General features: G+C 38.2%; 1 protein-coding gene across 1 annotated transcript in view; it reads right to left on the bottom strand.

The window, feature by feature from the left end:
* The window catches only part of SCFD2 (sec1 family domain containing 2), a 207,591-nt gene that overhangs the window by 143,943 nt on the left and 44,891 nt on the right, over positions 1-18,757 (bottom strand). The window contains exon 4 of the mRNA XM_075500066.1: positions 6,816-6,991. Within this exon, the coding sequence (XP_075356181.1) occupies positions 6,816-6,991 (176 nt within the window). The remainder of the gene's footprint in view (positions 1-6,815; positions 6,992-18,757) is intronic.

Here is an 18,757-nt window from a genome sequence, read left to right on the forward strand (position 1 = left end):
CTTACTGTAAATAATTGGGAAGCTTAAGCAAGTGATTGCTGCAGGACTATTTTCTTTTCAGAAGCCATCAACAAATTACATTTCATTCTCTAGCTGTGTAAGACAGAATGCGTATGAGCATCCAAACTGCAACCTCATCCAAAAGGTACCAAATTCCAGACGATGACCTTTGCAATCAACATGGTATCATGCAAGACTCCCACCAAGACAATTCATTCCATATGTAACTTTATGTTGAAAAGCGACTGATCTAATTTCAAGGCTGGGGTTTTTTAATATCTCTAATTACAGGCAGCTAACATCATGGGTCCTCTTTCCAAATGCTGTTCCAATATCTCTTCTAAAAAGATTTAGTGATCAACATCGTAGTCCACCAAAAAGACAATTTATTGCACTGAGCTGAGCTACATAATTATAAATTACATGTAGACTAAAGCAATATAAATAATAACAACAAGGAATGCCACTAATCTTAATCTATTCTATGTAGAAATAAAGGCCTCGCTACAGCTGAACTGTGAATTACTCTTGCAGAGCAAGAGGAATTACTCCAAAAGCTTTTCTATTTCCTCACTGCTTTGTATCAAACTGCTTGCTTCAGCAGCCCTGAAGCCCATGCTTAAGCTTTTGGTCTATACCAGTTTAGAGTCAATAAATGCCACCTAGTAACTACCATACCCTGCAGAAAAGATGAGAGGTCTGAAAGCTACAGCGAGTTCTAGGCAGGGAAAGTTTTGCGAGCTGGTGTCTTACAGCTTCCAAATTTATTGGCACGGGGTCCTGTGCAGGCATGCATATGTGAACAACGCCTACCATATTCTGCAATGGCCAAAAGTGCAAATAAATAATAATGTCATCCTTGATTAAGTAATGAGTCATGCGTACCCTGCATTTGTAAAAATGGTAGAGAATCACAGCATAGGATGGAATGGTTATCAACACCCAAGCTATTAGATCTTGCTACTGAAACATTAACTACGATATAAAATATTCAGCCGTATTGCAGTTTTTCCACTTCTTTTTTTGTGAGTTTGCACTCTAATATTCATAGAAGAAAGAATGATGTCATTTTATTAACCTCATAACCACTTTTTGCCAACAGAAAAATACAAACATTGGAATGACCATCTGGCATGAAGTTTCTGTTTCTCTTAAAAACATGTCTGTATTTTCTGTTTCTTAACACACCAAGGAAAAGAAAAAAAAAAATCTGTCTTCTGTCAAATTTTACAGCACCAAAATGAGAAAATAGAACTAAAATAAAACACAACTAATTAGTATTTGGAAATTTAAACATAAAAATTCTGTACTGTCAGGAGCTCTCCATGTAAGTATGTGTACATAGCTTCCACCATCAGAGTATTTGACCTCCTTCTTACCAGGAGCCACTAAAAAATCCAGATACTTTTGCTAAAATATTACAGTGTTGTCCTTCCTATGATAGCAAAGCTTTGAAAAAAAGAAGAATGGAAAAGAACCTGTAAAATTTAAAAAACAACCAAGTCATCCTTTGAAAACAAGTAAAGTTAACTTTAGAGGGTAATGACTTTGATAGATACATCACATATTCTATATTGAATTCACACATAATGACAACTTTGATTTATTGATAGATGGCAGCCCATCTTGTAAGACGTATCTCTGCTTGCTAATTGGCATTACAGATCTGTATTTGTTTTCCTAAGCAGTCAAGGTGATGCGCAGTGCCCACCTGTATGTTCTTGGCACAGACTAGAAGTATAGAAGTAACACACTATTGAGCTAGGCAGGTTGATCATGAGCTCAAATCCAAGAGTCATAGGACAATTTGTGTCAGGGGGTGGTACACATCGTCACGTCAATTGAATAGCTGTCCTCAGTATCTGCTAGAAACATGTCATTTCCATACTCACTGAGGACACTTCTGATGCCATAGCTGGGAGGTGCTACGTGTGGGAGCACTGGCCCCATCAGCAAGGCACTTACCTCATAGACAGTGCAGGACATGAAAGGAGTCAAAGCTCAGAGGGGACTCAGCCCCAATTCAAGGGACTTTAAGTCTGAGAAGTCAGACAATTCAAATAGGTGAAAGCTGAAATGATTTTTAGCTGGGTATGCATCATAAAGCTAATTATAGCCAACCAGAACAATATAGTCCCCAGTTTACACTCTAGATTTTCATCTATAGAATGAAACTCTGAATGTGTTAGGGATTTTTTGTTTTGTTTTTGTTTTTGTGGGTTTGTTGCATTTTTTTTAGTATGACCTTTAATTCCAATTACTCTTGAGATTATGTGACATTAATCAGCATCACAAAACAGAACTTCAACAGTACTGAGATCCAATGGTAGCATCATGGCTTCTAGGTCAATGCTGAAGCTGTCTAATTTCCCAGTAAACTGTGAAATGCTGATCAGCAGGTGCAAAAACTTTGTGCCACAAAAAAGCCCCAAGAAGAAACAATCCTCTCCCCAACACTATAATAACAATGAATGTAGTAATCTTTCAGATTTCCATACTTTGGGCAATGCAGTTATTTTAAGACAACAGTGCTGGTACATTCACAGTTTTACAATGAAGTTTAGCCCAGACATCTCAAAAAAGAAGAGAATGTCCTCGTCCTAAAGAAAAAACACACCCCTCCCCTTTTTGCAGGAGGTCAAAATAGCTGTTTGCTTTCAGCAGTCCTGGTGCAAAAAGCTGCCTGATAAAGTATGAGTTGTTTGTAAGGAATAAAGCAAGAAATACCAATAATATTGTCGAAGAGATTTTTCTTTTAGTTGGAGTTATAACTAGTCATTGTATGTTACAGAAAGGCAGCTACACTGGCAACTTTCTACCACAGGATCCAAACACAGTACACACAGGACCTGGCATTTTAAATCCACTCAGCTCAGTGGAAAGGTTTGCATTTAAAAATGTGCAGCAGACAATTAGCTGAGGACAAGACGGAATGAACCTTTAGCTGCCATGGAGTGCCAGCAGCTGATACAACTGTTGCCCGAATTTGCTGCCACACAGAAATGACAGTACTAAGAGTAAACTTTTTAACGTGACAATGTCTTTGCTCATGGCAACCTACAGAAACTTGGAATCATCTTAAATCCTCCCCTTCCTCTTCTGTCTCACTCCAAAGTACAGCAGCAGAATTTTAAATTGCTTAGAGAATGTCTGTTTTCTTTGGGGGCAAATGCATTTCCAGTGCTCCATATGCTATTTTAGAAACTCGGTCTGATAAACTTGCTTGCACTGAATAAACTCCAACCTTGGGATTTAAACAGATGGGGCTATTCATAAAATAGACTACTACTCAGTATGAGAAGTACTTTACTCTTAAATCTTGAGAGCAAGATCATGCCAGAAGGACGCAGCCAATTTTAAGAGGTAGCATCCAACCCGGGGCATTTCAGAGCAGTACCCTTCACAGAGCAACTGCACTTTCCCTTGGGGCACATTATGCCCCCTTCACACTGTCTACTGCTCCCAGGTATTTATAAACTGAATTTGGAGGCAGAAATCCCTGCTCAGTGAATATATTAGTATATGTTAAAAACAACAAAAATATTTTTTCTCTCACAGTGTCACATTTTGTTTAAACTTTGGAGAGAGCCTCTCTTCTTGTGCTTTTGTATTTCATGGGCCTCTAATGCTTAATAAATCTCCATGAAAGTAATAAATTTGAGGAGAATGGGGGATAGAGCTAAACAGAGCTGAAAAGTATGGAGTGACAACACTCCTTCTTACTTTCTGTTACCTCCTTAAATTTTACATCCTCTCTTCAGGGAAAACAAGGCAGTCACATGAGGAGTAGTGGGGAGCTGCAGGCAGTGTGGTGCAGCATTTAGCTTGTGTTCCCCTTCCTACCTATCAGTTTTATGGATGGTCAGAACTAGAAAAATGGAAAGAGGACCTCAAGAGAAGGAAAATACGATGGGGTGGGATATCTCCTTGGTAAACAGGATATACTGTTTCAATTCACAAAGCATTTAAAACTTCTAGGTAGTAAAAGCTCCATCGTGTGCAGAGGCAGAGCAGCAGAACACAGAGAAAACTTGTGATTGACAAGATGAATCATTCTGATGTATTACCCTTAACCCAGCATATGATCCTCTTTCCTTTGAGGTCAAGGCCATGATCCCATCAAAATCCAGTTTTGCTCTCATACCATTCATCCATCTGAGTTAAGGAGAGGACAACTCTGTAGTAACTATGCAGCTGCACTGAGTTTCAGCAGATTTCTAGTCAAAACCAAACTTCCTTGCTGGAGACGTAAAAAACTTAAGAGACAACATAGGTCTGAAAAATGTAGTTACAGATCTTTATGATAAAATAGTGGAAGGGGGCTGCTTTCTACATCTACCAGGCCATTTTTAGAACTGAGTACCTGCAACATCAACTGAAAGGAGTGAATCAAGGAGTAAAGAGAAGAAAAAAAAATGGAAGAGGTTATTCAATGTAAGAGTTAGACTAAAGGTTTCATGTCAACAATGTGGTTTTTCTGAAAAGCACAAAGTAGACTTAGCAGAGAATCATGAGACCCATCAGAGAGATCCAGTAATGAGAGAAATTCCAAAACTGTGCAGATATATTTTTTGGGAAAATCTGAGAATTCTAACACTAGCTGTTTATACTGGGTTATCTCCTTTGGCATCAACTGGAGTCTGACATGCATCCATCACTGAAAAATCCAGAATTCCTACATTGTCCGAGTCTAATAATATTACTCCCAGTAGATCTTTCACAAACAGTTGTCTTCTATGTCGTTCCAATATAGGATAGTAACAATACTACTTTTAGATTGAAACAATTACTTTGTAATGAGGATTTTTAAAGATTTATTATTTTAAAATATCTGAAACATAACAATTATGCTAAAGAATTTCTCAGTAGTACTGCTGAAATAAACTACCATGGCGTCAAATTTAGTGCAGAGCGCTACGTACCAACCATTCACAATGTAATGTCCTAGCTGATTTTTTAAAATAAAAGTATCTCTGATGTCTTCTGGGTCTCAGGATTTTGCTCTTCCTACAAACCCCTGTCAACACAGATCAGAGACAGCCCACGTGCTTAGAAGCAGATAATGCATGTCAGACTCTGTCTTCAAAATAGAGTCAGTAAAAGGACACATGCTGTACAGATTGTGTAATTCAAAATAATTGTTGTTTGAACTACTGCAAATGAATATGTGCTTAAGGAACAGTTACAAATGTTAGCCTAGAGAGTTTGCTTTGGCTAACACATTTTACCTTAATATGATGGGTGGAAGGCAGTGGGTATAATCCAAAGCCACTTACGATTATGAGAGTGCTTGTTATACATTTCTTTTGTATGAAATATATAGTTTGGTTGTTTCTTGCCTCTGTTTTTCCACTCCCTGATGATTTACAGCGTGGCTTTTATATAGGCAGCTGTCTGTTGTTGTGAAAACAATGCTGAGCTTGCAGCTTTATTTTGATTCTAAAGCTGAACTGGCTTTAAGATGGAACTTAGCCAGCTTCTGAGAAGAGCTATGTGATATGAGTCACTACAGGAGAGAGAAGGGGACTACGGGCTGTCAGTCCCATGCTCTACAGTCTGGACAAACCAAAGAATGGCTGCAATGAGTTCTTCTACCTGAGACGTGTTTGTTTCTTAACAAGAGGAAGAAGGCTGACTATGTTATTCAAAAATATTTCAGTCTTACCAAGAGAGAATAGTTTTTCAAATTAATGTAGACAAGAGCTTGCTACTATTTAAGTTTTTCATTTTTTGCCCCCCAAATGTTGCAGAAATTCATTGCTATGAATTTCTATGACTACAAAGCTATGAAGTATGGTCTGAGTCTTCTCAAAGGATCAGGGATTATATCCTGCTGCCAGAGATCATGGGGAAAGTTGGGTTGTTGGTTTGTTTTTGACACCTAGACAAAGACAGCTAATTTTTACAAAAGGAGTATCTGGTTTTAGTTGAGGTCCACACTATACACTTCACTCATTTAAGGCTGACTCTAACTTCATTAGAAGTCAGCTCATGAAGACTTGCCTCTTGCTAGCATTTCAGAAGATGGTTCCTCTAAAAACGCCACAATGGCAGAAGAGATAGCACAGGGAGGAAAGTTTTGAGCTTTCCCTGAATTTCAGCAGAAATTAACTGTATTAGGTTCTTAGAAAAACTCCTCCTTTGTTTGGTACATCTCCAAAGGTTAGTAGGATAGAGTTCAATATACCACTAACTCTTAATTTCCTGAGAGAAATCCAAGTGCGATACAAAATGGTATGTAAATAATACTGTGGTCACCAACAGGATGCTGTAAAAAATGTGGTGGTGGGAAAACCTGAGGGTAGATGACAGCTGTGAGCAAGAGAAACCTCACTCTCTTGGTGCATGGAATTTCCTACTATGCTTTCATCTGCTCAGTAAATTACACAAGTTTTACACTCACACAGTAACAAAGTCCTCTCTGCATTTGATTCAGCATGTTACTCAAGAAGCATCTTCAGACTGATGGTGGTGGTGGTGGTGGTGGTAGCAGTAGTAGTAATCCTATCCAATGCTAAAAGTTATATCATCTTGAATTTTCATATAAATGTAAAACCATCACCCAATTCAGATTATTTGTGTACTTTACCTTTAATGTCTACCTTTCATTTATAAAATTATGCTTATACAAAACTATAAAAGATTAACTATGTAGGTTCCCATTCCTTTTACCAGTTTGGCAATAAGGAACAGCTTTATAGCAAGACATCCAGCACACTTCTTCATAAAAAATATAAGCTACAGAATTCAATATGAATTCAAAAAATTAAATAAAACATTGTTACTTAGGTCAAATAAATTCACATAATATGTACCTGCAGAAGTAACCTCTCAAAGGCAAGGAAGTTGTCCCATTTGGAAGTCTGGGGGTGTTTCAAAGTCTGGACCATGGCCAGCACAAGCTGTAGAAGACCACAATGGTTCTCCAAAGCTTTGAGATTATTTCTGAAAAGCTGAATGTATGAGCTGAGCTGTTCTGGGGTGACTCTGCCTGCGGAAAGGAAAACAGGACACAGCAGTCAGTGGTGGCAAATACAAACCTAGATTTTTTAAATTATAGTGAACGGGTTATAGAAAACTTTAGAGGCTTTCTCTGCTATGGACCTAGCTTCTCTGCAATCACTGGGAGCTTCAAGCTGCAGCAACAGGTCAGGACAAAGACTTACTTCACCCATGAACTGTGGCTTAAGGTATGTGGTATGGTAGGTATTTAACAATACGCAACAGATGCTGACATAAAGGGTAATACCATTTTTTGTTTTCAGACATAGAGGGACATTCATTTAAGCTAGGGAAATAATACTTGATGACTACTTCTAAACAACGGTTGATCTTTCTATTTTTATCAGAAGTCCAATGGGAATTTGTAAGCCTTTTACCTTACACCAAACCCACACCCTCCAGCCGCTTCCTGAGGGTGCATTTTTGATCAGTGTTGACTAAAAAAAATAGAGACAATGTTAGTGATTCAAGGAACTGTTTTCTGGAGCTGTTCTTGGAAGGGGCACTTCCAAGGCGTGACTCTTCAGTTTCTGAGATGCAGTAAGCACAGCATGATTTCACCTGTTACTTGAAAATAAACGCCGTGGTGCCCATACATTGGCCTGTAGATCTCTCCTTAATAGAAGATCATGAGGGGAGTCATTCAGGCCACACGAACACTACAGAATTAGTAGTTATTCCATCCAACATTAAAGTGCCAGCTAAACTGCTCAATCAATTTATATTTTAGAAGTGATCCGTTCCAGGGAGGAAGGTCCGTAGTACCTTATCTGCCCCAAGACAATAATCAGGGGCGGTCACACATACCTTCAATGCACAAGGAAAAACGGTGTCAAAACACCATCCTAATTGCAAATCTGGACTGACATCCAGTCCAGGGCTGGTTCCTGGCAGCCACTGCCAGTAACAAGCCATCTTCCTCAAGCAAACCAGACCTAAAGAGCAGGGACACGTGAGATGGAGTGAGGAAGATCCTTTAACTTAAACAGGACAAGCTTTGGTGCCAGGAAGGCACTAGGCTGAGCTGATGCTAGGCGGCTCATGGCTTACACCACTGATCTTTTATTCAGTATTTTTCCATAAGGGAAAGATCTTGTAAGATTGCCACTGTGTTTCTTCTCTGCGTTTGGCTAGATCATCACTTTACAAGGCTCTCCATCTGCCTCCATCCTTTCAGTACCACATAAATGGCGAATAAGTGACTCCAACAGTGAATAAATGTTGAAAGTGCTTTCTCTTAGTTTCAGTGATACCAAGGGCGGTCTTTGGAAGAGCATTTAGATTAGGGAAAGCTGCTAAATAAAGCAAAAACACGCAGGCTCTTTATATGAATTTTAATGGAAAGCATCAAACCGAAAAGTCAGCAAATTAACACACAAATCAAGCTGACACCACTCAGTAGGCCGGAGAGCTGACAAAAGGCTTCCACGGCTAGCCCATGTAGGCTAAAACAGCAACCACAACCATGTGTGTTTTTAGACTAAACACTAGAGCTTTCAGTCTTGTTTTATTTCTTTTAAAGCTGTGTCAGGCAGATTTACACGGTGATTTGAAAACGTCAGTCCATGATGCCTTGCAGCATACCTTTGATAATGGCTGCATTATTACCTACAGCAGTCCTGATATATTGTAGCATATTCAAAATCTGTTAACTTGCTTCATTTGAGAAAATGTGAAGTTGCCAGCCCTTCCCTCATATGAAACAGTAAAATGGGAGGGCTTTCAAGACTTCTGATTTCAATTTAAAAAAAAAATAATTTTTCAAGAGTTCTGTTCCATATTGTCCCTTGTGAAAGTGAATCCAGATGCAGCACTGGATCAGTCTGAGATCCATTCAGCACCATTTTAGATAAACAATCAAATTCTTTCCCACCATCACAGTACCACCAAAAGAAAGTCCAACACATACGTAAACGTAAGTGAAATCCTGACCTTAGCAAGTCATTACAAAACTTACATTGGCATTAAAGACTCCAGCATCTCATCTGTGGTATTTACAATATCCATGGAACCACTCAGATCCAGGGTTCAAGAGTTCCAGCCAAATTCTACACAGAAATCTCCCTGGACAGCTGGCTGATAAATACAACTATTCCAGTAGATGAGGAAAGGAATTTGGGAAAGTGACTGGTGGTAATCAGCAATTAAATAACTTTTCCTGAGGCCTAAATCCTCACCACCTTCCCTGCTGCTTGCTCACAGAGGGAGACTTCAGCACAACAAACTAAATTTAATCTAATACCAAGCCTTTTATTTTTTATTTAATCTAATCCCAAGCCTTTTTGGTTTTTTAAAGTTCCTCTGCCATTTCAAGTCCTTTTGTGTTGCAATGTGGCAGACAGGTCTTATGAAACAAGAGGAGATAGATTCCAACCACATCATCATGTTTCAACTGTCATTTTGTTCTTCTAAAGCAAATCCAGAGATTCACAACCAGAAGATGGCAACTACTGGCAGAAAGGACTGTAGTATAAGCGTCTTGTCCTGCTCTCTTCTCCTCTTCCTTCTCCACCATAGTCACACTCTGCTCCAAACTCTACACCTATGCATAGCCAGATGTCTGTGTGGGCACCAAAGTCTGACTTGTGAGGACTACACTATGCTGACAAAGCACTTGATCATTTTTTAATTCCTGGATGTGGGAAGGAGAAGTATGACCTCAACTACCCTTAAGGGATTTAAAAGTACTGATAACCTTTCTTGCACAAACACCAGGAATTCCATATTGTCTGGGAAGTAACCTTTGCCATTAATAGTTATCAAGTGTAGCATGTGTGAAACAGGTACATTTATCCCAAGCTCTGTCAACTGCATTAAGTCACGATACAGGACTTGGTAAAAACAACATCTACTGAAAGCAACATTAAAGGAAACGTTTCAAAGCTTCATGCCTCTTCCCAAGTACAGCAGAGAGGATAAAATGAGTAGATGGTGACTGGAAGTCTCACAGTGAAACTCAAAAGTAAATAGAATACAGGAGGATGGGGAGCAGGGAAGGAAAACAGCAATGCTGATAGACTGATGATGCAGGTAGTGCAGGAATTAAGTCAGCCAAGCAACTGTGAATGGTTAGTTAGGAACAATCAAAGTATTTGTGCACTAATGCAAGAATCTTGGGCAACAGAATGAAAAAATAGTGTAGGGAATGAAACTGAACATTACAGAAGTAAAAGAAACATGATGGACTAGGTACCAGTCTCACTACTGCAGAGCCAGTTCTGTCCAGGAAACACTGAAAGTCAGTGTGATGGAAGCAGGTCTGTATTTTAGTAATCTGATAAACTGAGGATAAAAAGGAAGAGGTAATAGGGACTAGGCTAGACTAGAAAAAAAGAAAACTATTATTTATGTCTAAGAAATGGTGAAAATTAGCTACCTTATTAATCTGATGTCAGGAGTATGAAAAGCTTCAGGACAAAGGTCCAAGAAAAAAATACCTTACATCACAGAGAAAAGTGGGATAAAATGCAAAGTACATTTATCAAAGAATATCATGTGAAACTGATACGTAACCAATTAATGAATTAATTATAATACATGTGGATTTAGCATAGCATTAACTATGCCATAACCATATTTAAGGGGGAAAAGACTAGGATTAGAAGAATTGTAAGACGTCTAAGAAACTTCCAAAAGTAAATGGCAGGTAATACGCAATAGAGAAGTACTAGCATATACAAAGAAAAGGTAAAATAAGAGCGTGCTTGTGTGCACATGTACATATTTATAATACAAATTTTGGTACTAAACAGTGCCAAAAAGGGTGCTGTCACAAGGTTGTGTAACATCATTAATACGGAGAAAGAGCAGAAGGCACAGCTGGATTGCTTTGAGCATTGGACTAATGTAAGTGGGATGAAATTTAACAGTATAAAGTGCAAAATCATGCATTTTGAGGCTAGGATAAGAGCACCTGCTATAATTTGGGAGTTAAAACCTAGAAATGACAGAAGAAGGAAATAATGTCTAGGCCTCCCCATTGTCAAAAAGCAGGTACAATCCGTACCAGGTGATACAGTTACAGTAAAAACAGGGCCACAGAAATGCCTCAGTACAAAGCTTCTCCTCCTGGAGCACTCCGTGCAGCTCCAATCACCCCCATTCCTGGAAGTTTAACTCAAAATTGTGCTGCATGCACAGAGAGGCTACTGTAATGCTTAGGGGGATAGAGAACTTAGGTTAGGAAAGCAAAATAGAAATTGCTGGCTTATAGGAGCTCCCTGCCCCACCTGGAAAAAAATAAAGATCTCTACAAATGCATGAAAAATGTTTACATTAAGGGTCAATATTTGTACTAAAATCAACGGACATAAATAAAGCATAAATATATTTACACAAAACATTAAGAAACATATCGCTGTAGCAATCAATCTTCTACTAGTGGAAACAAGAGTGGAGGCAAACAAATTTAACTTGTTCTGAGGCAGGGTTTGATGAGTGTCTAATGAGCAGTTGCATAAATGCTCACAAGACTTAATTCAATACAAATGGCCCCCTTCAATCCTTCCCTCCTACAATAATTAATTTGCAAACATATTGGGACATACAGATGTTGAATTCCATCTCCAACTTTCAAGAATTCAGGTCAGATCCCAAAAGTACTACAGATCACTTTTGCCAACTTTTAAATTACAGAAGCCATACCTTGTAATTAAAAAAAGAATATTAATTGAAATAAATTATTTTCTGTTAAATATGAAAATAGCAGCACTGAATACCAACATCTGCAACACTATACCATATAGAAAATGCACAGTTAATACTACATGTACAAATGATGATGTGTACAGTTAGACTGAAGGGAAGAAGTAATTCTACTACTAGTAAAGCAGATCACTCAAGTTAGACATACGGGGGCAGAAATTACCTGCAACTGATATTAAAAGTCTGTCAAAAATCTGTTTTTGAGTAGTGAGAGTTGCCTGAGTGGAACAGCAAGACTTTCACCTCAACAGCTAAACAAAAAGTTAACTAGACAAACCACATTTGTAGACATCAAGACACAATTCCATAGTATGACTTTTTTCCATTTTAAATGAATGCTGCAGTCTACGTAGTGTAATGCAGGCATCGTTTCAAGAAAATAATTATTTTTCAAGATAGATCAAGATAGGTAGAAGTCAATTTTTAAAATGCAGAATCCCAAAGTGCATTTTTTTTACATAAAGATTTATGGATGAATGAGGTGTCTGAAGAGCAAAGGTCAGAATTATCAATGCACTGTTCCAAACATACAGTCCTTATTTTTTCATCTAGCACTTAGTTAATTATCTCCATAGGGACAAGAAAACAAGTAAAGAGGAAAGTACATTTTGTGACCAATTGCATAAATAAATCAATGCTTTTCCAAGACTACATGAACCGCCAAACACACATAGCTTTAAACTTAGTTCAATTTTATGCAAGAACACAGTTTAAGCTTCACTGGCCAGAGCACTTTTGCTGAGGTCCGTTTTTCACTTGACAGAACCACAAATAAGAAATGACCTTGGCACACTTATGTTCACAGGCGAAATTTTTCAGGCAGTAGAGGGCTGAAAAATTCCAAATAAATTGTTTTCCTCATCCACAGTCTTAGGAATATAGACCTATATCTCCCAGTAGCTTGCCTCTGATCATGTCCAATGCCGGATACTTGCAAGGAATGTAGAGAGCTCTCGTACTCCACAAAGCCAATTGGGCAACAGTACTGCTAAGGGAGTCAGATATTTTGCAAACTAAGTGAGAGCAGTTTAGTAGGATGGATGACGCCCCTTATGTCTCCTTGTTAGTGTAATTTCCAGATGTTATTCTTATTAACTCAAAATGCTTTTTTACTTCTTAGGAAGTTTCAGCAACACTCTTCAACAGCAAGTGCCACAAAAATTATTTGATCTCAACTTTTGTTTGGTTAACTTCAGAAGTCACCCAGTCCTTAAATTGTTAATAAAAAAGAGAAGAATGCTAACTACTCCCTAGTTCTTTGGAGGGATGAAAAGTAGGCCAGTATGAGATGCTGTTTGGCTGGCTTCTCCAGAATAAGGCTCTGGACCTGAAGAGCACTAAACCTTACTGCAGACTGAAAGCAGATGTCACAAGCTTATTTCTAAGAGCATATGCTCATCTCCCACAAACACAAACCCATCTGCTCTGGGGTTGATGGTCACTAAGCCTCTCTCCCTTTTCTGTTGCAGGAGCACTAGTATCCAGACAACCCCACGGTCACAGGTATGAGAATGGACAGCAAGTCCCCACTAGAGAAATCCCACAATAAGTCCATCTTGGGGGTCTGAGCAGCCCCTGAAGTGCACCCCAAACCGCATGGCAGTGGCAGACTCCTGCTGCCTGCCCCTAGCAGCACTGTGCCACCAAGAAAAAGCTGTGACCAGCCTTCCTTCCTCGCTGGCCCTTACTGACCCCCATTCTTCCTGCCGCTTTAGCAATAGCTGCAGGACACAGGCATTGGAGGTCAGCCACTCTTCCCTGCCTGTCGTGGGGTTTCCAGCGCATCTCAAGTCACTCCAGAGTGATGGACCTTCAGGGAGGCAGAGCCTCTCACCTGTCACGTGTCTGAAGGTGTGTATAGCAGCGGCTTTTGAGGACGTAGGAGCCATTGACAATGGTGACAACTATGCTAAGGTTTCACAAATTCTGGAATAGAGGTATACACCCAGAACAAATAAAGCTGGAGTCTATTTACCACTCAACTAACACTTGCCATGCGAGTCTGAACTTCTAACCCGACTTGGCTTCAGTCTCATCAGCTGTAGCATTGAGTTAGTTATCTCAAAACCAGTTTATTATTCATCACTAGATGTGTATGGTATCATTAAATCCTTGTTTTAACAGTGTTCCTGTATAGATCATTTATATTCACACAAGTGCCATATGCTATTTTAGCCTTGCCTCCTAATTAGCCTCAGTCTTTCATTACAAAATGGAAACCATGCTTAAATATCAGTTCTGTTACTATTCTTTTGAAATTGTTTTACGTGCCTTAAAACAAATAAAACCTAATCAATTAGGTGGGACAAATATAACTAAAGCACTCTAATATAATCACCAAGATTTTCAGTTCTAAGCACCTAAATGCAGATGCCTAAATACGACCCCAGTTATGATTTACGATTCCTAGATTATCTACAGTTTCAAGTTTCACAGTACCATCAGAAGGCTTTGACAAACGTAACTGGTAGCTTAGGTGCCTCGATATGGATTGATATTTTTTTCTTTTTTGTCCTTCAGGGCTTTGTTTTTCAATGCATGGCCACTTCAACACATTATTTCCTTCTTTGTGCACTCTACCGTTCAGTTTCCCCTTTTCATTGTTAAATCAGTATGAACAAAAAAGTAATAACCCTCTCTAGCCAGCATCTACAATATTATCTGGTTGCCCTCGCAAATATTAAAGCAAATTTCAGAACTGTTTGAATAAAGAGGTGAAATCTTCCACAATTAAGCTTCCTAGGAGTTGCTATCTATATTAAACTTCCAATTAAATACTGGCATACCAGAGCTCCTCACATCCCCTTCTTAATCCTGACTAAATATGTATCATGGTCATATTTTGACCTTATTTTTCACCTCTTTCACCAGGTTAATAATTACTGAGCACTAGGCCAAGTCCCAATCAGAGGGTCTCTGGCCCTAAAAAAACCGCAATCCTTGAAAACAGTAATTTACTGTGACTGTAAAGGGACTTGAAATCTGCAAATTTGGTTGAATCATCTCCTGGATGCTTTAAACTTCTTGCAGAAATGAATCAACTTGTTTGTCTGAAAATAACATGCCCAAAGGATTTCAGGTGGCTTGCGCATGTCCTCATTTAGCACGAAGACATATGTTTTCAGACACTGAGTACTTCATCATGTTCTTGGCACGCTGTCCCAGAGAGAGGGAGGTCGTTGTTCTTCTTGGGTACATTATTCACAGGACTGATTATTTCTCTGATGATTTCTGGAAGACTTCTGCAGCAGAGAATACCCTAACAATCATTTTGGGTGGTAAGCAAATAAATAGGGATGGAAAACATGATTATGTATGAGCACGTACATATGTAATTCACCATGTCTCTTGTGTAACGAGTCATCCTTTGCGAGATTGAATGATGAGGCTTACACAATTATGCTTGGAAAAGAAAGGCACTGGGCAAGCCACCCAGTTTTACTATATTGCCATGTTCCACCTCAAGTCTTACACTTAGAGACTTTGCAAGCACATCAGCATGTACTCTATCTTTGGTTTAAATCCTTTGGCACGGGCTGTTCTCAGTTGACACTTCGCTCCTTTATTTCTACATCACTTTCAGCTACTTTCTTCAAGTTCGCTTCCCCCTTTTTTGACTAGATGGCTCCTTTCTTAACGTAAAGAAATTCTGAAGCCCCTTCTATCATCTCCTAAGACACACAAAGCATGGTACTTAGTGCTGACACTCACAACTGCCCCAGTGTTCCAGCAAAGTGCAGGTGCCACGCGTTTCCACTGCATGCCAAGCAGACACCAGAATCAGCATCTCCCAACCCATATTCATGAACTCTCCTGCTGACCTAAAACACAGTCATTAAGGCTGATGCACCCTATGAAATGAAGATAGCACAGCGCACATGTACAGCAAGTTGTATCTTATTTCCAACCAGGCTGCTTCCCCACAGATATAAATAACAGCAATTGCGGTAAATTTCCTTCTCTTGACTTAAAGTGTATATGTTTTATTTTTCACCCAGGTTCAAAGAGGCTTAAGGGACCTGCTCCTGTGTTTTTAACCATGTCTTGATCATCACAAATGGACAGTCTACAAGTAGAGTGGCTTTTTTTTAAAAAAACCCTTCAAATTCAAAACTTCAAAATATTTATTTTCAAGACTGAGAAGATATAATAGAACTCAACATCAGCAAAAAATAAAGTAAGCTCAGTGAATAAAAGAAATCTCTGGTGTTTACCTGAAAAAAACACCAAATAAATTTTAGCAGAGAACAGAAATGGCAATACAATTACTTCTTTTCAGAAAGTTGCATCAGCATTCAGTAACTAACGAATGGTATCTTTAGTACTTTATATTTTTACATATATATACACATATAAATCAGCTTATTTCTATATAGCAGGATTACTGATCTAGCTTTATACCTACTACTGACTAACGGATAATAAAAAACTGGAAGAAGCATTTCAACCTTTCCTGGGCAATTTGGTTTGTTTGATATCAAAGTTGTTTATTTAGACACATTAGAAACACTGTGACTTGCTATAGGTTCCAGCCAATGAAGAAGTACTGTTACTTAAGACATCTCTCAAAACAATATTAGTTACCCGTATATATGCAAGTAAATGCTATTTAAATTTTTAAGCTTTTAACCCACAGGCATTTCCTCTTAATTTAAAGATACACAGTATAAAAAATTAATAACAATGTACACTTATGTTAAACCTTTGTTTCAAAGCTTCACAAATGTTTATCTGTACATTAATGTTTACTCCCAACCATTGTGAACATCATGTAAATTGTCTAGAGAAAGACCACATTAATATAGGCTTTTCACAATACTTTTGTTGAGACAAAAAGACTTCATACCAAAGTTAATATAAGCATTGCAGTATTACATTAGCAAAGAATATAAATAATGAAATTATATATTTGCAGAACTTCTGCAAGAGCAACACACTTCTGTTTTCTTTTAAATTTTTAAGAATTATCTTCAACTCTAATCACAACCAGACATGGAAGGAGACCTGGCCACGAGTTCATATTTAAGTGTTTGGGTTTATTGTCTAGAAAAAAAAATGAAATTTAAAAAAAAAAAAAAACTTTATCCAAAAAGTCCAGACACATAGAAAGACTATTGTCACCCCACTCTCTTCTTAAAAGTAACAATAAGGTTAGCCAAATAGTCCTGCATCCATGTGCCAACTACAATTTAATCAAAGATAACATACTACCAGCATAATTCTCTGTTTCACATCACTGCACGGGGTTCTGTGTTTCACTTCCATCTGCTAACTGTTTTATAGCAGTGAAGTGCAAAGTAAATGAGGTATGAGACACAAATATGACATGCTTTACAATTTTATTAGGGCTTGAACCATTACCCATCTTACACCACAAGAGACTATTTAGCATGCAGTAGGTTATTCACTGAACAATGAGACAGTTGAGACAAAAATACCTTTAGTGAAACTTTGTAAACTAACTTAACCTAGGAACTTAATATTTCTACAAGAATATTAAGTCACAGAATAAAAAAAAACCCTAAAAAATTCAGCAAGCGCTTAGGGTAAAACATGGTACTTGATACTTCAGAACCAACTGAAGTCTTTCTTTAAACTTAAATTAAGTTTGAGTAGTCCCAATATTACACTTCTTTTTTTAAGGTAAATTCACATAATGTAGTAGTCATTAAAAAAAACAACCAAACAAACAAAAACCCAAACCCAAGCCCAAACCAACCCACAACACTCAGAACAAATCTGAACAACACTTGATTTCCTAAACAAGAACAGTAAAAAGCCATTTACAGTCACCTGCATGGAATACCTTCCTAAAATATTGAGGGAGAAATTTTGCCTCCAAATAAAATTCTTGCAATAGAGGAAGTACAGGATGCTCTACAAAACTTTTTTTTTTTTTTTTTTTTTTAATACTGTTCTGAGTAATTTCAGTTTTGCATTAAAACAACTCTGCTAACCTGTTCTGGTTAAAATTTATTTCATTTTGTTATGAGTGCACTTCACATTATCTATCTCAGTCTTCTCTAAATTAGACATGTTTCATTTAAGCAGAGGGCAGGACTTAACTCCCAGGACCACTTCCAAACCCATTCCCAAAAGCTGTAGCTGTTGTTGCAGTAGGAGAACCAGTGGGGTTACATGTTCCACACCATCCTTTTCATCTCTACAATTAAGATGAAGATTTGGTATTTCAAGGTACATTGTTCTGATAGGATGTGTAAATGACACAGATGTTCTATCATTGTTTTTTCCTCTCTTCTCTCCTCAATAAGATGGATTTTAGTGTGTCTATTTCCCAGAAAAAAATGCACTTTAAGGGCCAAATTGATACTCCACCATTAAAGATATACAAACCAGTGCACAAATAACAGGTAGATGTGAAGTGGTGTTTTTCCCAATAAGTTGGTTAAAAAAAAAAAAATTTACTCAATCGGCTGAGGAGCAGCTACAAGATCAGCAGAGCTGGATAAGAACAAGCTACCTACAGCTGCCTCTATTGCTTTAGGCTTTTCTTCTTCCTCATGACATATACTGCACTGCTCCACCAGTTAAGAGTTCCTTCACTTTTAAACTTATTGGTATTAAAGAGCCACAGTCTGTGTCTGGACCTGGCACAGTACCTCTTTTTCGGTCCTCAAGCTCTTGCCCAAATAAAACAAATGCAGTTAACAACAGTAAGCTTAAGTAACTGCATATAAGAAGTCCTCTCATTTTTATATATTTCCAGTGTTTGCGCAAAAGTCCAAAAAGGAGGATTAAAATTTATTATTTTCTAGCACAATATTTCAACATTTGGGACGCAGCAGTTTCCAGTTCTCTTTTCAACTGTAGAAACAATAGCACTCACTAAGAACACATTTCGTGGATGCCTGTAGACACTAGCAAGCCTTTTGCCACATTCAACATGCTGTTTTGCAGCAAAGTCCTTTTTTTCTCAGCCTTTATTTCAACTTTTCCTGTGTTTCTTTCATTTGCAATAGTCTAACAGTGGATCTGTGACCTAAATCCCTCTGAAGTTCAGGATTAAATCTGTCTGTCAAGTTGAACATGA

The sequence above is a fragment of the Mycteria americana genome, chromosome 4 (genome assembly GCF_035582795.1).
Source record: "Mycteria americana isolate JAX WOST 10 ecotype Jacksonville Zoo and Gardens chromosome 4, USCA_MyAme_1.0, whole genome shotgun sequence".
Taxonomy (NCBI): Eukaryota; Metazoa; Chordata; class Aves; order Ciconiiformes; family Ciconiidae; genus Mycteria; species Mycteria americana.